Below are 20,807 nucleotides of genomic sequence, written 5' to 3'. Positions count from 1 at the left end.
TACAGAAATTAAAAGTGAAAATTTGAAATTATGAAAACAATTTACCTTCTCTTTAAGTATTGTTTATTTTTTGGTGGGGCACACTTAAAGATATTGTATTTAACATTCGACACTCATTCCTGGAGATATCGTTGAAGCTTTTCGTAAAGGATGAGATAAGTTCTTGAAAAAAAAGTGGAGTATGGAAATTCTCACAAAATGAAAATAAAAATTTATGATTATGGTTTGCAAATGGTTTCAGGGACAAACTGAACAGAAAGCCAGCACGGTGCAGATGTGGGTCAGGGAGTAAACAAGGGAGGAGGCTCAGGCCCGTGAACGGCGATGCGCGCTCCCGACGATAAACCTCTGACGCTTTCATCCGGGAACTTCAACGAACTGCTTCTCCAACATGGCGGCGTCAGGTGAGGTTTATGTGGGTGAACGGTCCGGGTCGTTTAGGGGGAATTCCTTGGGATTATATATCTAGACGGTCTAAGATAAAAATCTAAATTGTTGTTATTGCGTCTGTTTAGCGGTTCGTCTCGTTGTCGTGTGCCTATGAATTCGTTTACGGGTTGTTTTAACCCGCGAAAGGCGAAGCTGGCAGGGGAAGCCGAATGAACGAAGCAACGACTTGTTGTAACCTGAAATGCTTCGGCCTACAAGTAAAATAAAAACTTTATTTGGATAATGTGACCTGTATGTTTGGGTGCTAAAGTCTACTTACTGTAACGCTAATAGGTGATGCGTTGGTAAATGTTGCTAACTGCGTGCGGAGCTGACACAATATAAGTCAGCGGCGGAGCTCGCCGTGGCGCTACGGGGAAAGAAGCGTCGGGCGCAGGCGCGTTTTGTGGAGGAGGGGTTGGGCCGAGGAGTCCGGGCCGCCTGGAGAGTCTCTCCCACGTGTGCGGCGCTGCTCCTTGGCACCTCGTCTCTGATGAAACGCGGTAGCTGGACCTTTTGGGTCGCATCCGATGCGTATCACAGCTCAGCTCCTCCAACTTTAAGCTGCCCTCTTCCAGTCGGTCGAGCCCTGCACTGTTGATGGCGCACTTGGATCCTGACGCTGCTACGTTGCACTAGGCCCTAAAACCTAGCCAGCTAAGCAGGGAGACTCCCCCCTCCCTCCGTCAGTAGTCCTTTGCTGACTAAGCCCGCAAAGACATAGAGACAAAAGCGATAATGAAGCCAACAAATAGTCTGCTTGCGCTTCACTGTAACCACGCACTGAAAGCATTTTTAACTATTGCAGGAAGGAAAGGCTATTTCAAATAAAGTCCCGTGTTCTCACAAAGATGCTGCTGGTCAGCATTAAAAACTACTAAATTCGGCATGATTATCTTGATTTGACTCGAAAACGTGCATTAAAATACTTTATTTTTTGGCTGGTCATGTTAACATATGTCATGACAGCTGGAATATTTCAGAGTTTTGTCTCTCCTTAAACCAAAACAAATCAAACATGCCCCCCCAATTGCTGGCATTCAAACAGGAATTTTCCTTAGTGGGAAACAGCTGTTAAATACCCTAACATAAGATTTAAAATGTCAGAGGGTCGGTACTTGTGCTGAAATATTAGTGATAGTTTTTTTTTTTCTTTCTGCGACCTAAATAGATCACTTCTTATGATAGGTGTTTGCAGTTGCACTAATTTGTTTGGCTTTGCATCAAACTCTGTAATGCATGAATCAATAGAGGTTAATATTCGAAGTCAAGCACCTTGAGGTGAAGGAGTGTCTGCAGAGGGTTCAGCTCTACTGACATCATTAAACTAGAGCTGGACTGATCAGGCCATTCTGGCCAATTTAGTTTTCTATTTTTCTTGTAGGTCTGACTTGGTATCATAGTTTGTTTTCCCTATAAGGATTATAACACACAAACATGACATATATACTCTTTGTTAGAGGAGGCAGTTTTGAATCAAACAGCAATTGAAGGAAGTACTAGATTTCCTCCATTTTTGCATGAGGGAACATGTCCCTAATTTTATGAAGTATTTATTGAATAGGAATTGGCAGATTTCAAACTCTGGGTGATTGGTTTACCTATGGGTTAATTTGAGATGACATTACATGAGAGAGAACCATAAAATGCAAGCAAATGTGACCAAAAATATGCAATTTTTCTTTGTTTAATACAGAAGTTTCAATGCAGGTCAATCAAAACTAAGAAGTTTATTAAGTGCAACTTTACCATAACTGAGTGTTTTGACCATGTGCTTTGTATGTCTTTCCTCCAGCTAAGAAGAAGAATAAGAAGGGCAAGACCCTGACTCTGAATGACTTCCTGGCAGAAGACGGCGGAGGCGGCGGCACTCCTGCTCCCAGTTTCCCATCCAAGTCCACAAGCTGGGCTGATGAGACTGACGACCTGGACGGAGATGGTGAGCAAAGAAATGATGTATTTAACTTATGCATTTAATGTTTAATTTTACACATACTAAATGTAGACATTTGAAAAGAAACAGCAGTGTTATTTTTGCCAGGTCTTAGCTCCCATGCCAATGTTGTGAATGAAAAAAAAAAAACTGTAGATATTACCAGCTATATTTCCAGTTAGTAGACCTGGTGAGTTGCAACCATGGTCAACAGAATGAGAATGGAAAACAAACTTGTCAGCATTTTAGTTGAATGGTGTTTTGACCTCCAGTTTGTCAGTTTGAATGTGTGCTGATATGAAAAGGATATCCCGTCTGTTTAATGTTTGCTCACCTGTCAGCTGACAACATGAATGCTTCTGAGAGCCATGCACAGAATTAATAGGCATTAATGCATTGAATAATGTTAAAATCTTCTGGTTTCATTCTTAGACTTATAATAGGGGAAATCCAGAAGAGAATATGCATGTCTGCCTTATTTGATGCAGTAAACATTATTTTAATTTTCAAACTGTGCCTGCTTCTTTACTGTTTTCTGAAATGCTAAAATAAAAGATTAGCTTGAACTCTATGAGTAAAGAAGGTTGGAAATGGTTTGCACTGATTCCTTTTGTTTGGTGTTGATTGTCATAAAGCTGCCTCTCGGGTTTTCCTGGTTTGTAAAAATAAACTCAGTGTTAGTTTGAATCAGTTTTGATTAACATTTTGCCATCTGAGGTTAGAATGGGTTTTCACAGTAGTGAAATTAAAGTTAGATGAGAGGATTAAACTGGCAGCAAATAAACCCTTTTTCACTTTAAGTTACTGTTGGTGAATCTGGGACATACTCACTAAACATGTTTTAGGTTAATCTTCATAATGGATAGAAATATGATTTCTTATCTTTTTCTGAAATATACGCTCTTGGTATAATTTTAGTTGCCACATCGTGGCACACTGAGGAAGACACGTACAGGGCACCACCCATTGACCGGTCCATCCTGCCCACGGCCCCTCGCTCAGCCCGCGAGCCCAACATCGACCGCTCCAAGCTGCCTCGCAGTCCACCGTACACCGCCTTCCTGGGAAACCTGCCCTACGACGTTACAGAAGATTCGATAAAAGACTTCTTCCGTGGCTTGGCGGTACGTCTCGCTAACGCACAGCAGACAGGCATTCTGTTTATAGTTAACACAGTTTGCACTAACACAATATAATCACAGTTTCCTTTCATATCGACATGGTTTTTAATGAGAAAGTATATAACACAGTATATGGGCCAAATAAAAGATTAGTTTGTGTACGTTTATTTTGTGATAAACACAGCAGGTATTTAAACACACAGTAATGTTTCATGTAGGGATACAGTCATCGATTGAGGTAAACTAAAGTTGATTGATCACGATTAATTCATAGGCTGCCATCTCCCTGCATCTTTTTTTGTTCATTTTGATAACTGTGGGTTACTGCTTGTGAAAACACAAACATCAGTTTCTCAAAGAATTTGAATATTATACAAGTCCAATAAAAAGTGTTTTGAAAAAGGGAAACGTTTTGTTACGGTCTGTAGAATCACAGAACAGGACTGCTGACTTGACAATTGTTCAGCAGGCAAATATTGACACCCTCCATGCCATCCTGCTTAGATGCTGTAGAGCCCTGAAGTTCTAAGTGAATATTTTTCACAGTACATGGAGATACTTTTCTATTAGGCAGACATTTCTGCATTAAACTTCCTTTTTATTGGTTGTATGTAATATTCTAGCTTTTTTTTTTTTATTAGCTGATCACACCTGACAGAAGCAAATGCTTGAAATATATAAATTTGTAATGAGTTGATGAGGAATTGTTTTATGGACTTATTGAAATAGAATAGCTTTTTATTATTTTTATTAACTTTTTATTGTCTTATAGCTTTTATTTATTGAACTCACAAGATTTATTAAAGCTCACAGGATGGTGCTGCCATCTGCAGTTTTTTTGTTTTGTTTTGTTTTTTCACAATTCAGTTTGTTTCTAATGTGCGTGTGTGGTAAATTAAATATCTATTTATTGTGCTTATTTAAAGCTGGTAACGGTACGTTAGTCCAAAATGCTGCCGGTCCCTTGGTTCCCCGTCCATTAATTTTTCAGCTTGTTTGTAGATGCTCCATAGCATTTTATCTAATTGAACATTTAGGATTTCATAATTTAAAACCAATTAGTCATTTTTTTTTTTCTACGTGGACTTTCAGGTAAATGTTTTTGTTCACCTAAGAAACTGGCAACAGAAACCTCTAATGGCAGCAACTGAAGTTTGTACCTTTTAGTCCATGCTATGTTTGTGAAGCTTTGGCTCTGTTTAAAGACCTTTTTTCTTTGTTTTTGTTTTTTTCCAGATCAGCGCGGTGCGTCTGCCTCGAGAGCCCAATAATCCAGAGAGGCTGAAAGGCTTTGGATATGCTGAATTTGATGACCTGGAGTCCCTCTTCAGTGCCCTCAGTCTGAATGAAGAGGTGAGATGAACATCTTAAGAAAGGGTTTATTGGTTTGGTTTTCCAAATTGTATTTGGAAAACCAAATACAATATTTTGTATTTGTGGCAAAAATACTTTGTTTTTGCGATGTGAGATTATAAAGTCACATAACAAAATTTTCTTCTTTGCTCACTGATCACGCCACCAGTACCTAGGGAACCGAAGGATTCGTGTCGATATTGCAGACCAGTCAAATGATAAAGGTGTGTTTTGTTTCCTTTTTTTTTAAGCTGGACTTTTTTTTCCTGTTTACCAACATGTGATTTTTCTTTTACAATTATCATTTATTAGCAATTTATTCTGAAATATTTACAGTCCTTTAATCCGTATGGTGAAAGTCTGGGATTTCAGTATTTTCCTGGTGTGGATAAGTATGGAAAAAGAAAAAAAGCATGGATGATAAATTGTATTTTAAGACTATTTCTTGTGTCCTTCTTCACCTTAACTTCTTAAAGTCACCTTTGTTTCTAGTGGATAAGTATGGAGAGCTGTTTCATTCAAAATTAAATAAATAAATACTGCTATTAATAAATTATTAATAAATATTCCATGAAATAAATAAATATCCCCATGAAATAATTGTTAAAATAAATTTTCATCTTATTTTATGTAATTCGTTTCAAGATGTATTTACTTAAAGATTTATTTAATTTACTGAAAGATTTATTTATTTCAAAATGTAGTTTTATTTCGACACTTTTATTTTGTAAAGCTACTTTACTACTTTTCCTTTTTAACCCCATTTTTCATTTAAAGCTCTTTTTATTCCATGTTCTTATATTCAAATGAGGGGGCGGGGTTTTATCTGTGGGGCGGTGCTGGGACAGCAGGGCCGAGCTCAATTCGTGGCTTATCAATAGCAGTATTTATTTATTTATTTAATTTTGAACGAAGCTGTTCTCCATAGATAAGCTCCATGTTTCCACTCCTAGGAAAATTAAGTGTGAGCCATGCAAATCCAATTTAAATGTAAATACCCACTGATCCTAGAGTGCCTGTTTTCTGTTGAGTTTTTAATCATGTCATAAACACTAATATAAGCTTTTTGTCAGCAGGTATATTATTGTAATGTCACACCGTTCAGACAGTAAATTTCAATCATCAGTTAAAATACTTTATCTTCACTTCACAGAAAGAGACGGTGGCTCCATGGGAGGCAGAGACAGGGGTGGACGAATGGCAGACATGGGTCCCGACAAGACGGACAGCGACTGGAGAGCTCGGCCAAGTGCAGACAATGATGATGGACCTCCAAGGAAGGATGATGCTTTTGGAGAAAGTAAATCAAAATTTCCAGTTTTTTTGTTGTTGTTTTGTTTTATTCCCTCGTTAGGATGTGTCCTTCAAAATATGAGAATATCTAATATTGATATAGTAGCATAATTACTTAAATCATAAATGTGATTAAATGTGGCGAATTATTAAATTGGTTCATTCATTTCAGCTACGCAGGAGCTTTTTTGTGGCAAATGATTGTTGGTTATTTTTATTCGGCGCACAAGCGATGTCACACCAGGTGTGTGAAGCCTGGTGCACACCGTGCCATTTCAAAATTCTTACAGGCTTTGAACATGTCACTCAACACCAATGGCTGTGGTGAAGGGCTGTAGTAAACTGTTGTTGTTTTTTTTTGGAGGTTTGTTTCACGGAGTCATCGTGTTGAAATAATCTCTAACATCTGAACACCTCAGTTATATCGACTTGAGTCTTTTTCTTTCAGTAGCAGCTCTTGGACTAAAGGGTGTTGTTACCAGCCTTTTAGTTAACTGGGTAAAACATCGATTTTTGTTTTTTTTTAACTTGCCCTCTAGTGTGGTGCTGGTCAAGTTGAAAATGATCAGTTTTCAGTCCTCATAGTTTTAGCAAAAGAAATCCAGATGAAACTCAGGTGTTTTTATTGTCCTGTCACAGGATCACGGGACCGGTACGAGTCAGACCGTTTCAGAGAGGGGTCACGGCGGGACGATCGTTATGATGGAGGAAGAGACCGCTACCGTGATCGCTATGACGACAGGGACCGCAGAGACTATGATAGAGGAGGTGAGTTGTGGTTTTTCACAAGGTTGTAATTGTTTTTTTGTTAGACTGCTTCTGACCTCCATTTGGCCTGCAGGTAACTTTAATGCCCCTGTTTTAATGTCATCATTTTAGGCTTTGACTCCCGTGGTGGTGGTGGTGGTGGTGGTGGTGGTGGAGGAGGAGGTCGTCGTGCCTTCGGAAGTAGCTTCCGTCGAGATTATGAAGATGGTCGAGGTAGCAATGATCGTTTCGGTGACAAGGATCGTTATGGCGAACGGGATGACCGGTACGATAGACGAGATGATAGGCGTGAGGAGAGAGGTGAGTTTATATAAATGCAATAATTATTTAGGGTTCCTATGCTCTCTGAACACGCATGGAGTTTTAATTTTGTATTTTGAGAAAAGAGTGTTTTAATATTGTTTTGATTTCTAGACTCTATTTCCTATCCCAGCACCAAATTGTCTGTCAGCAAATCCATCTGTCCATCTATTTGTTAGTCCTTTTAACCTGGAAATGCAATAGTTACCTCATTAGTCTGTCATTTTTCTGTTCATCTCTATGCACCCACAAGTATATCCCTCCAATAGTCACTCCATCCATGCACCGATCTGGTCCTCCATCCATCGCTGCATCTGTATGTCCATTTGTCCATCGATCTGGCTTTTTGTCTATTATTCTTCCATCCATGTCAGTCTGTTTATCACACGTCTCTCCGTTTGTCTGTCCTTCCAGTCTGTCTTTCTTTCAGTCTGAGGTTTCTGCTGGTCCCATTTTTAAAGCTTGATCACCTGCAGAAATACTTACCATTAATCGATAGTGAAATTATGTATTTACGCCATGACTCTGAAAAAGTATGTAGGGTTGACAGGAGCAATGTGTAGGAACTGTACTAATTTGATCATCTTCATTATTACCATCTGTTTGGAAGAGATTTACTAACCTATTTCTCCCCCCCCAGCTCCTCAACAAAGACCCAAATTAAACCTGAAGCCTCGCAGTGTACCGAAAGAGGAGGAGGGTACCAGCAGTGGGGGTACATCCCCGGCTATTCCTCCAAGCTCTGGAGGCAGGTCTTCATCCATATTCGGTGGGGCAAAACCAGTTGACACAGCAGCCAAGGAGAGAGAGGTGGAGGAGAGGCTGAAGAAAGAAGAAGAGAGGCTGCAAAGACAACTAGAGGTGGACAAAAGCCGGGGACCTGAAAGAAAGATGAGGGACAGGTAAGAGGGGAGCAAACTACATTTGTTGGTTTAAATGTAAGCAACAAATCAAAAAGAAATATTCAAATTCATGTTGAGGCACTTTACAAAACAGACAGATCCAATTTATACACAGAAATGTGTAAGAATTTCAGTCCAATCATTTAGACAGATTCAAAGTAATTTACATACATTCCAGTGTAGCGAGGTTAGGTTGGTATGCCAATTGGTACAAAGTTTTCTGTCTAAGGAAACCCAGCTAATTGCATCAAGTGACTGAATTTGCAGCGGTCTCTCCTCCTGAACGAGCATGGATTGACAGTGGACAGCCAATAGCATTGTGTTGTTAATGTCGCAGCTATTTCTCCTACTAGTCATACATTAGGCAAAAATGGAAAGGAACACACTCCAATAACAGGAGGAAACCTCCATCAGACTCCGTATGAGCAGCTGCCACGGCCGATTGGGCGTCTGGGAAGACAGAGCAGATAGGGAAAAAAAAAACGCCACAAAACCACTGATGCTGGAGCACTTTCTATATTAAAGAAAAAGTAAAGCGTTTTTAAAACTATGGGATAACTCTGAGTACAGTCAGTCGAGGGAGGGGCTCCTTCAATTGTTCTAAGACAGAGACAGGGTTTAACACAGAAAGATGGGGTCATGTATAGAAAGAGAACATGAAATTATTAGCAGCAGCATCTCACCTGATTGCTCCCTCTAGGAAGGTGTCACGGTTTACTTTTATGAAGATTTAAAAAAAACGGAACACGAAGTTAATATCAGCAATACCTGCGGGTATTGCACAATTAGAGAGTAGTAGGAGAAATGGTAGTCAGTATGTCCTCCACCATCTTAAGCCTTAAGCAGCGTAACACAGAGATGGCTCGGGATAAGCCACTAACAAGAAGCTTTATCAAAGAGAAACGTTTTAAGCCTGTTCCTATAAGTAGACTGGGTGACTGCCTCATGGACAAAAACTACGAGCTGGTTCCACAGGAGAGGAACCTGATGAACTAAAGATCTGCCTCCCATTGATAGAAACTTCACGATCCACCAATAAACCTGCAGTCTGAGAATGAAATGCTATTTTGGGAACATACAGAACAATTAGCTGAACATATTTCTTATTTCATGAGATGAAACCCCTTAGAGATTTCCCCCTAGAAAACACAAACATTTTGTCGTCAGTATTGGACACATCCAAAGCAATTGTTTTCTTGTTTTCAGGGACCCCAGCTGGCGTAATGAGGAAACTCATTCTGAGCGATCCCGCACAGAAAGTGAGTCTTCACTGCCTGGAAGCACCTCTGGGAGAGGTGAGATATTTCTGCTCTTCATCCTAACAGCAAAGCCTGTCTTTAAACATACAGATGGAGGGGTATATTGTCTTTGCTTGCCTACAGTGCCTTACAAAGTATTCAAAGCACCACAAATGTGTGTTTTACAGGGATTTAATGTGATCAATGCAGGTTACTGCATAAATGTGTAAAAATAATGACCATTGTCTTTTCTTTTTTTTTTATAATCAGGTTTTCATGTATTATTTCTCGTTCGTTTCACAATGTACTCTACTCTGTGTTGGGGTTTTAGATAACATCTTCAGTAAAATAATTTTGTGGTTTAGGTCAGGGGTAAAAATGTGGAAGAATGCATTTAGCAACATTCAGGGGGTGCGTGCTAGGTGCAAGGCACTTTTAAGTGTAATTTCCTGCTCATTTTTCAGTAAAGGAATCTTTACACACATCCGTTGTGGTATAAATTGATGTCCTTGTGCCATTTAGTGACATTTTCAGCATTCTTCTAAAAAGAATTTCACCTGGCAGGGTCAAGGTGTCTAGATGGTGAGCGCTCTGGGGACAATGAGGTTTTCTCAGGGAGAGAAGGGAATTCTTCCCCCGGTTCCTCGCCCCGGCCGACCTCCACCGGATCCTCAAAGGAGCCGCTGAAAGTGATGCCCGCCCCTCCTCCCAAGGAGAACGCTTGGGCCAAAAGAAGTGCCGTGAGCACAGGCTCTAGTGAAGGAGATGGTCGAACCCCGGTCTCTCCTGTCTCTCCAAGTGGTTCGGCTCCCCCCAAGTTCAGGTGAGGACTTTAAATGTTAATGTTGAGATGCCCGGCAAAGAAAAGCGGATTTTAAATAGATTGTCTAAAATCCATTTTTAAGGGTATCTCTAATTGCCCTTTGTTTCACTGTAGCTCCCCCAGTTATGGAGATGAAAGAGGGTCTGAAAAAGGTGAGGTTTGCCAGTGAGTGCTGAACACAAACTCAACATGCAGAATAAGAACATCAGTCGACAGGCTGCTGAAGTGACTTTGGAAACTCATTCACAGCAATAGTTATTCACATAGAAAATTAACTAGCTGTGCTATTTATTCCTAGAGCCACATTATTGCTCTAGTTACGGTTATTAGGTGGTTATTTTGAGGGCATTTTTAGGTTCTTATTGGGCTCTTAATCACTGCTTTCCTCTGCTTCGGGTTTTCTGGCAATCTTTGCATCCTAGTTTTGAGGAAATAATTAATCCCTGTTTGCTGAAAGTAAAAAAAAAAAATCACTGCTTCGCTAAAAAGTTTTGGGCTATTCATGCTGAGTTGAATAAATGTCAACTTACAATCGGTGAAATAATAAGAGCAGCCTTGCTTAAATCTTGACTTTGCTCTATAGACAAGTTCATTGATTCATAAGTCTTACACTTTCATTCGTAATACATTTTTCGCTTTGCTGTCTCTTTTTTTAAGGCATTTAAAAACCATTGTTTTGGTTTCTTAGCTATTACTTTAGAAGGAAGTTTGCTTTGGCTTCATAAAGGGCTGATAAACATGAAAGGTTTCTCACGTACCTTCTGCAGTGGAAACAACCAACATGAATTTGTTGTCTGGCTTTTTGGGGGGTTTTTTGAAGATTTTCTTCGAACATACAAACAGCCTTTATGGTGATTGTTATTACAGCTTTAAATCTACGTTTTGATGCTGGCGCGTAAAATTTCTAACAAAGCATCGGCTTTCTGATTCCGATCATTTTTTTGTTGTGTTGTGTACTGTACAAACACCACAATCAGGCCCTCACTCAATGTCTGTCATCTTTTTAAAGATGAGAACAAGGCTGATGATGTGCGTCGGGACCGAGGGGCCCCACGGACACGAGGGGGGCCTGCAGGGCCTGGAGCTGGGCTGGGCCGAGGAGAGGTGCCCAACAAAGACAGAAAAAAGGAGGCAGACAGGTCAGCAATAAAATCAGAACAAATAGTAGTCCACAGCTCCCAATGAGACGGGGAGAGCAGCTTCTGGGCATCTGTGAAGAGTGGCCTACTCTGTAACTGTTCCTTTAGTTTGTCTTCCCCTCATGTTGTACAACATGCAAACGCCAATATGTCCAGCTTCCACATAAAAATGACCATCCTTGTCGGCACCAAATCATATAGAAAAAAATTGGCATCTGAGCTAAAAACTGTAACCCAGGATTGTCTTTTTTTTCTTCCTTGTGACCTGTTTTACGTAGAGCTAAGCAGTTGAGCAACTTTAGTTTTAAATATGTTTCATAAATAAATATGATCTATGCATTCTAACATGGTGGACTAGGCACATTGCCAATCAATGTGTCGTGTATTTGAAGTGTGTATTTTCTGTCGATTAACACCTAGAGCTAACTTGTTAGTCTGTTTTAACCCCTTTGTTTATTCTAATTGTAGAAAGGACAACAAAAGAGACACCAGACCACCTCTAGAGCCAAAGAAATATGAGGAAACCCCAACCCCCGTAAGTTGTAATCTGTTTTAAGTTTTCACGTTGGGTTTTAACGACACATTTCACTGTTTGCTCAAAAACCTAAAATAAAAATACACTGCCCAAAAAATAAATAAATAAAGGAACACTTTTTAATCAGAGTATAATATCAAGTCAGTGAAACTTCTTGAATATTGATGTGTTCAGTAGTAGAGGGTTTTTAATCAGTGTCAGGTGTTTTGGTGTTAATAAAATTAATAATAGGTGAATTAAAGGGCAACCCCATAAAAGGTAAGGATTTTGCAGGTGAGGGCCGCATACATTTTTTCCATCCTCATTTTTTATTGACTGCTTTTGAGTAGTTTTGCATCTGACCAGGGTTAGTGTCACAATTGGCATGAGGTGATACCTGGACCCTACACAGGCAGTCCAGCGCCAACAGGATGGTACATCAATACGTGCTGGTGCCTGAAGGTTTGTCTCCCAGCACAGTCTCAAGACCATGGAGGAGATTCCAGGAGTCAGGCCGTCACTCTAGGAGAACTGGGCAGGGCCGTTGGTACTGGCACCCTCTGAGCTCATGTGACAGACGTGAAAGGGTCTGGAGAAGCTGTGGTGAACAATACGTTACATTACGCTTATCAATGAATCTGTTGAAACAAAAAATGATTTATTAACTTTTAAACAAGTAAAGGAGTGCTGCCATCTGCTGGAATGAAGGTGTATTGAAGTTTTCGGCACAACTTCCCCTGATGTCATTAGGCTGATTTTAAATAAATGGTCTTTCGCAATGGAAAAAGAACGTACGAGATTCCCTGGGACTCCTATTACCCAGGTAAAACAAATCTTGGGGCTTTCAGTGGAAAACTTTAGGTTAAGGATTTAACCCCGGTTCTCTGAAACATGAGTGAGGTATCTCACTACGGGACACGCCTCCAGCGCCTGTCCCCCAGAACCTCTTATTACATTACGCCAGTCTTGACTGGCAGGCGGAAGTGACATCCGCTCCCATGGGAGGGACTTCCTCCCAGTATAAAAGCCAACGTCACGTAGGTGATCTTCAGTTTAATAAGCACACCTCTTCCTCGTTCCCTGCAAGGAGGGTGATCTGGTGAGATACCTCACTCATGTTTCAGAGAACCGGGGTTAAATCCTTAACCTAAAGTTCTCTTTCAACATTCGTTTCGGTATCTCACTATGGGATATTTCTGCTCCCGTATTGCCAGATAAGCTCACTCAAAGACCAACAGACTGCATCTTGCATTCATGGCAATGTGTAACCCACACCCAGAACCGTGTGAGCCAGTGTGGGCCTGGTGACATCCAGTTTATAGAACCTAGTGAAGGTGTGAGGGGTCGCCCAGTTGGCAGCCTCACATATTTCCTCCACAGATATACCCTGGAACAATGCCCAGGATGAGGCCACACCACGAGTGGAATGAGCCCGCAGACCTGCAGGGGGTGCAAGGCCTCTGCTCTCATAAGCCATAATAATAGCCCCCACTACCCAATGCGAAAGATGTTGCTTTGTGAGAGGCTTTCCTTTATGTGATGAAGCCCACGACATAAACAGCTGCTCTGATTTATGAAAATCTGCTGTTTTTTTCACATATAACCGCAGAGCTCGTACTGGGCAGAGCGTATGCAGTTGTTCATGCTCCTGAGAGGAGAATGGTGGTGGGTAGAAAGCCATTAATTCAAGGGCACGGCATGGCAGAGCCGTAGCAACCTTAGGTATAAAGGCAGGATTAGGTTTCAGTAAAACCCTTGACTCACCCAGAAACTGCATGCAGGACGGGTTAACTGAGAGCGCTTGAATGTCACTCACACGCTTAGCAGAGACCACAGCAATCAAGGCCGTTTTAAAGGAAAGCACTTTGAGCTCAACCTGCTGCAATGGTTCGAACGGTGCACGTGACAACGCATCGAGTATCATAGGTAAATCCCATGAAGGAGTGAGGCTCCTCGACACTGGATCGAGCCGTCGTGCACCTTTCATGAATTGACACACCAGGGGCTTTGTCACCAAAGCCAACGTGACAGGCTGAAATAGCAGCCAGGTACATCTTCACAGTGGAAAAAGCCAAGCCTTTATCAAACAGTGCCTGCAGAAAAGTTAAAACGTCCGACACAGGGCTTTGCATTACGCTCACCATAGGTTTTGCGCACCAACCCACGAATGCCTGCCATTTACCCTCATACACGTTACGCGTGGAAACGGCCCTTGCATTTTGAATTGTTTCAATAACGTTCTGGGGAAGCCCACTGGCAGCCAGATTTAACCCCTCACAGGCCAGGCTCATAGGGCCGTGCGCTCTGGATGCGGATGAAATATTTCTCCGCGTGCCTGCGTCAGGAGATCTCTGCGGAGGGGAAGCCGCCATGGCTCGCCGTGTAGCATCTGAAAAATCTCCGCTAGCCAATGTTTCCCTGGCCAGCGGGGAGCTATCAGAATGAGTGAGTGTTTTCCCTCTCGCGCCCTGGCGAGAGTGGGAACGATCAGTTCCAGCGGGGGAAAGGCGTACAGTAGGGCCGGCGGCCATTTGTGCGCTAGAGCATCCAGCCCAAGCGGAGCTTGTTGCTCTGTCAGTGAGAAAAACATCGGACACTGAGCATTTTCCCCTGATGCGAAGAGGTCGACCTCCGCTCGGCCGTACCTCTTCCATATCTGGGACATCACCTCGCTGTGGAGTTTCCTCTCTTTGTAGCGGGGATTGCCCCTTGACAGCAGATCCGCACCTCTGTTCATTACCCCTGGCACGTGAGTCGCTCTTAGCGACAGCAAGTGTGAGCTGGTGCCAAAGCTGGCATATTTTTCGTGTTTTTTCATTGCGGCTGCGCCCTCGGCTCCAGGCTTGGATGCATGCCAGAAAACAACTTTATTGAACATGTTGTGAAGGGGGAAGGTCGTGTTTTTAGGCACTGGCATGTGTTTGTGCACTGGTGTGTGCTTTCTGGCCACAGCTGCGGCTCCACTGAGCTCTCGGTGGCTTTGATCCTCCTCCGCTTCGGTCGGCTGTGAACGATGTGCTCCAATGTGGGCTCTGCAGGCCATTTGAGTTGCCTTGAACGTGGCGTTCTGAACTCGAACTGGGACAGGATGTGTCCTGGTAGGGGGTTGCAGGTGTCTGGCAGATCCTGCTCTCCCACCCCGAAGACGGCTCCCTAGGTAGCGCGCCTCTTTTTCTTTGCGCTCACAGTAGCAGAAGGGGTCGCTTGGTTTCCCGGTGTCGTCAGGGTAGCGAATGGCTTCCTTCCCCAAGCACCTTTGATCTCGGTTTGTTTCCCACGGTCCGCTGACTGCGGCTGAGGCTGGCGTTTGGGGATGCGGTAGGCCGGTCGAGCCGCCGCTTGAGCGAACGGCACACTGGGTGCTGGAGGGGGGGAGGAGGCTGCGCTTTCCTGGGCAGACACAGCTTTAGCGCTTCACCTTCCCTCTTCTTTTCCTCACAGCATTTTTGCATGGCTGCCACGGTGGGGCCGAATAAGCTCTTCGGGTCCACGGGGGTGTCGAGGAGCTGGTTCTTCTCTCTTTGAGACAGGCTAGAGAGGTTCAGCCATCTATCTCTCTCCTGAGTGATCATCAGGGCCATGGCTGTCCCGGAGGCTTGGACAGCGCTTCTGTGGAGATGCAGGCATAGGTCTGTCACCACGCACAACTCGTCCCACAAATCGGTCATCGGTGTGCCAGTCATCTGCTCCTGTAATTCCGCTTGGTAAGCGAGGAGAAGAGATGAAGCGTTTAAGGCTTTAACAGATGCAGCCTCCGCCTTGTAGCTTTTCTCATTCAGAGCGGACTGAAAAGAATCTGCTTTGAAGGGAAGGGTGGGTCCTGCCGCTATCATGGCTGACTTCTGCAATGGGTGCAGGTGAGATGCCAGCAGAGGGCCTACGGGAGGCAGATGTGAAAAACCGCCGGCCTCTATGCCCGTCCAGTCCAGCGCCGACCCTCCCAGGGCGGGGTTCTTGGCGGTGAGAGGATTGCTCCAGGACCGGGTTGCTTCCTCGAGGCACTCGGGAAAGACCGGCAACAGCTGTCTGCTGGAAGATTTGGCTCTCGGAAGCCGCTTCCCCTCATATCGAGATGTGGTAGTTTCGGTGAGGGTTTCCGGCCACTCGATGCCCAGCTTCTTTGCTGCCCTTCTGCAGACATCATGCAGGTCCGTTGCAGTCGGGTTTGGGGAACCGCAGCGACTGGTGTCATCCGTCACCAAGTGCTTTGCAACCGACGGGATGGCATAAGGCCCGCAGTCCAGCTCGTCGTCGTCAGACCCGAGACTGATGGACTCCACTTGAGATTCGGATTCAGCGTTAGCAAGAGTGCTGAAAACTAGAAGTGCGTCCTCGTCTTCCTCTGGGTCAGTGGCGTGACAGCGTCGAGCTGATCACCCCAACTGGCTCCAGCCAAAGTGGGCTCTCATCAGTACCAGGAAGCTCCGGTGGCGGGGGATTGGCTACCCCCATCATAGGATCAACCTCCGACAGGCTAGCTTGGTGTGCTAGCCTGCGCCGACGAGACTTAAGGGAGAGCCGTGCACAGTGCTTGCAGCTCGCCGGTGACGCCAACGCGTCCTGGGCATGTTGCAGCCCCAGACACAAAGCGCAGTCAGAGTGGGTATCTGCCCCAGCTATGAGATTGCCACATGTGCAGGTTCTAGATGGTGGTTTGACTCTGTTCGTGGTGAGAACGAGTGCAAGTTACACAACTTCGTAAGCTCCGTTAAGGTTGCAGCTAGTTTGGTGACCAGTTGCAGCGCTGTGGTTTGGCGACAGACCAGCGTTGAAAAAGACTCAGAACAGTCGAGCACAGTTATTGAGAAGTGCTCAGCGACTGAGTTGTTAGCTCGCTCTGTGAACAGTTAAGCTAGCTCAAGTTACTGTAATGACCGTCTGAGAGGTGCTTCTGGGAGCGAGAAGAGGTGTTAGACTGAAGATCACCTACGTGACGTCAGCTTTTAAACTGGGAGGAAGTCCCTCCCATGGGAGCGGACGTCACTTCCGCCTGCCAGTCAAGACTGGCGTAATGTAATAGAACTTCTGGGGGACAGGCGCTGGAGGCGTGTCCCGTAGTGAGGTAACGAAACGAATGTTGAAAGAGAACAGGCTTTTATTAGACCCTTTACTGGTGCAGTGGGTTCCGAGTTCCTCCTGGTGCATGATAATGCCTTTGACTGGCCTCCAGGCTCCACTGACCTAAACCCAACAGAACTTCTCTGGGACATCATGCTTAGGTCCATCCATCACCACCAGGTTGCACCTCAGACAATCCAGGAGCTCAGTAATGCACTGATCAGGATCTGGGAGGAGATTCCCCAGGACACCATCCGGCATCTCATAAGGAGCCTAAGGAGCATGCCCCAACGTTGTCAGGCATGCATACAAGCACATGAAGGCAGTGTAAACTACTGAGTACCATTTTTAGTTGCTGCAGTGACATTTCAACTAATGGGGAGTAGCGTGCTGCATCAGTTTTTCATCTTAAATGACTATATGACGTCGGATTAAGCCCTCTGTAGGTTAATTTTCATGAAATGCTGTGGCATCCTTTTCCTCCTACATTATATATCAGGATTTATTTTTTTTTTTTCAATTAAGATCTGATGTGTTTTCAAAGTGTTCCATTAATGTTTTTGAACACCGTGTATAAAATAAACACTTTTATTTAAAATGGAAAAGCAACAATTATTCTAACTTCTGCTAAATTAGTTACAATGTTATCTTTAACAATGAATTTGTGTTCTTTTAAATACAGAAAACATTTATAATAAACACTTGATAAATTTATTTAGCAGATTTTTTTCATGTAAAGGTCCAGCTCACTTAGGGTGTATTTACACCAGGAAAGTCCTGTGGTCCGCTTGTGTGGTCCGGACCAAAAGCGAACCTTATTTTTTTTCATTTGGTGCGGTTTGTTTTCACATTGTACTTTTTGCAAGTGAACTATTACTTGTAAACAAATCTACGCGGGTCACGATCATTGTTCCCACTGGACAGAAATGACGGGGGCGGGACAGAGCACAGACCCAGAAATGTAGGAAAACATCTGTAGACGTGCTGCGTGCAGCACCTCTGTTCTGCATATTTGTGTCGTTATTAAAGCTGCAATATTATTGTGAGACTGAAGAGCAGCTCATTCAACACAGACTTTGAGACGTTCCATTTATAATATTGGAACCCCGTCGGAGAATGCGTGCTGAACGTCGACGTTCTCTACATACCTTGTCCCACAACAAGCCAGTAGTGTTGCTAAGCAACACACAGCTTATCAGGTATAATTACCTTACAACACATACCTTTGCTACCGGCTACGGTGGCTTTTTATGTCCAAAGAGACGTACGCTTTTTGTAGTTGGTTCGGATTTGGATCGGGGCCGGTATGTATTCAGACCATAAGCAAACCGCACCAGAGTTCGTTTGGAAGCGGTCTGAGACCACCTCAAAAAGTGGGTCTCGGTCCGGTTGTTTGGTCCAAGGGGGTAAACGAACTCTGGTCCGTTTACAGCGGACCAAAAGTGGCAAGTGTGAATACACCCTAAGTTACAGGGTAAACCACAAAAGGTCAGTGCTAAAGGAAGCTTGCTGTTCAGAGTGCTGAGTGGAAGACGAAGGTGCAGATAACAGCACCTTTTAGAGGATTGCGAGGCAAAGTCCATTCGAGAGTTTGAAGGAGATTAACAGGGTTTGGACTGAGGATGGAGTCGGTGTTTCAAGAGCATCCACACACAGACTCATCCAAAACATGGGCCACGACTTTATATTCCCTGTGTATAAAAAACTCCTGAACCAGAGTCCTACCGGGACTAAGGAGAAAAGCGACTGAATTGAGTAGTCCAGAGTTCTCCTTTTCTAATGGAGGTATGTTTTTCATTTCATTTGGACATTAGGGTCCCAGAGTCTGGAGAAACAGTGGAGAGCACATAAACCAAAATCCCTTTCAGATCATCCTTTTATTCCGTGATCTACACGTGTTTCTGGACGATCAGTTGAAACACCAGAAACAGAATGAGGGAGATGAAGTCGACACGCCATTAGTACACCTATCCCAGAAGATTGTTACAAACTTGTGACCACTAACGCTGTATTTTATTTAATTTGGGACTGGGAAGTCGGGATGACGTAATCTCCGATGTGATGATCTTCGAGTTTCCCGCTTGTCTGAAAGTGGGGAAAAAACATGGTCGCTCGTATTCTTCATTGCTTGTACAGGGGTTGGACAATGAAACTGAAACACCTGTCATTTTAGTGTGGGAGGTTTCATGACTACATTGGACCAGCCTGGTAGCCAGTCTTCATTGATTGCACATTGCACCAGTAAGAGCAGAGTGTGAAGGTTCAATTAGCAGGGTAAAAGCACAGTTTACAACAGTAACCACGACAATAACACTGTTCTACACTGTATTTCGTGCATTAAACAAAGTTGAAAGATTGGTAAGTCTGGGTTTCACCTTTTCAAATGTATTTAATTTACTGAGATGCAGCTGTACATTTGTACAACATTAAACTGAGGTGAACATAACGTTCACCGCAACTTCTCCAGTCCCTTTCACGTCTGTCACATGGGCTCGGAGTGAACCAGCTCTGATTTTTAAAAGAACGCGACATCATTTGTGTATCTGGTCGAAATCATTGTCATTATCCAGGGTAGCTTAAACAGAAAAATAACATTTAATAGGGAAAATAAAATCTTACATGTGAAATGGAAACAAAATAAGCACTGCCAAAAAACCGCCTAAAAAGAAGAAAACTAAACACTTTTCACAATTAACCAATATTTTCTTATTTTGTGTTTCTGTCTTCAGAAGTTCAGCTCAGCCAGCAAATACGCCGCTTTGCTAATGGACGGAGACCAAGGAGACGACACAGAGGACGTCGAGTAAACGACAAAACGAGGCCTGAAAGTTGATCAAGAGGAGAAAGTGAAAAACTCCAGAAAATAAGAAAAAAAAATGAATCTCACATAGTCTATGAAAACAAATCTTCTCAAATGGAAGTGGCTCTGGACGGAGGAGGCCACTCCCTCCCTGCCTCCCTTTCCTCCCTCTCCCTTGTTTTCCTGCTACAAACGTGTCCTTCACTTTGAATCCACCCATGCTCCCATCCCTCTTCCCCTGCCCCACCTTCAGGACTTTTCAGGTTCTAGAAGAAAACAGTCACATACTGGACTTGTTTTAAATGGAAAAGCTGACACATGGAAAAGTGATGGCAAACATTGAATTAATTGTAATAAATAAATGGAAAAAGTGAGGAAAAAAATGAATTTGTACATTTTTGGATTCCAGGTGTGCCAAAGTGGGATTTAATACAAGAGCTGTTGCTTGCTAAGTGAACTTTTTTTAATAGGAAGTTTTTGACTGGCATACTAAACAGATAAATGCAGTTTTTTTGCTCTTTGTATTTCCTGGTAAATGATTCGGTATTATAAAATCAATCTCAGAAAATTAATTGATGAACCCTGTCTTCCACTACTAACACTCAGTATTGATGAGACTTTGGCTACTAATTTAAACCCTGCCCCCGCCAATCATGTATTCACCATTCAGCGAATTAGTGATTTTTAAGTTGTTCTGAATTGAGCCGACTTGCAGTATTAGCAGAAAGGACTGACACTGGAGCGTTTGTACGTCAAGAGTGAAAGAGAAGCGGCCGCCCCACATTTCCCATGGAGAATCCATCAAAGTGCCATTACTGTTTTTCCCCATTGCTGTACAGATGTTCCTGTGTTTCTACGCTTTTTGATGAAGTAACCGCATCAAGTTAAATGCCCATAAAGGTGGTTTTCAGTCATGCAAAAGCTTCTCTCTAGCCGTCTGAATCATTGACTCTTCCTGCATATCTCCACACTGATACCATGGGGAAAGGCTTGGCTTTAACAAAGTAGCATTTGAGAATTTCCATGAAATGACAAAAGCTTGACTATCAGTTTGCTATAATTTATATACTTTCCAATAGTATGTGGTGTCTTATACAGCTGCTGAAGCAGATCGTGGACATTTACATGTAGGCCAA

General features: G+C 43.2%; 1 protein-coding gene across 4 annotated transcripts; it reads left to right on the top strand.

Moving 5' to 3' along the window:
- Positions 1-267: 267 nt before the first annotated feature.
- Positions 268-20,592, top strand: eif4ba (eukaryotic translation initiation factor 4Ba). Of its 4 annotated transcripts, none has more exons than XM_047348346.1 (15): positions 268-404; positions 2,225-2,368; positions 3,281-3,486; positions 4,720-4,836; positions 5,006-5,060; positions 5,990-6,136; positions 6,769-6,897; positions 7,009-7,197; positions 7,838-8,099; positions 9,306-9,394; positions 9,902-10,160; positions 10,275-10,312; positions 11,170-11,299; positions 11,768-11,834; positions 19,601-20,592. In XM_047348346.1, exons 1-15 carry the CDS (start codon positions 392-394, stop codon positions 19,676-19,678), a joined length of 1,923 nt encoding a protein of 640 aa, XP_047204302.1. In that variant the 5' UTR covers positions 268-391; the 3' UTR covers positions 19,679-20,592. The 4 variants fall into 4 exon arrangements, with proteins under 4 accessions (XP_047204302.1, XP_047204301.1, XP_047204304.1 ...); XM_047348345.1 differs by lacking the exon at positions 268-404 and adding an exon at positions 617-647; XM_047348348.1 differs by lacking the exons at positions 268-404; positions 11,170-11,299 and adding an exon at positions 617-647.
- The last annotated feature ends 215 nt before the right edge of the window (positions 20,593-20,807 follow it).

Source organism: Girardinichthys multiradiatus, chromosome 20 (genome assembly GCF_021462225.1).
Source record: "Girardinichthys multiradiatus isolate DD_20200921_A chromosome 20, DD_fGirMul_XY1, whole genome shotgun sequence".
In the NCBI taxonomy this organism is placed as follows: domain Eukaryota; kingdom Metazoa; phylum Chordata; class Actinopteri; order Cyprinodontiformes; family Goodeidae; genus Girardinichthys; species Girardinichthys multiradiatus.
Note: the sequence above shows the minus strand (reverse complement) of the source record. Positions and strands in the feature narration are given on the sequence as shown.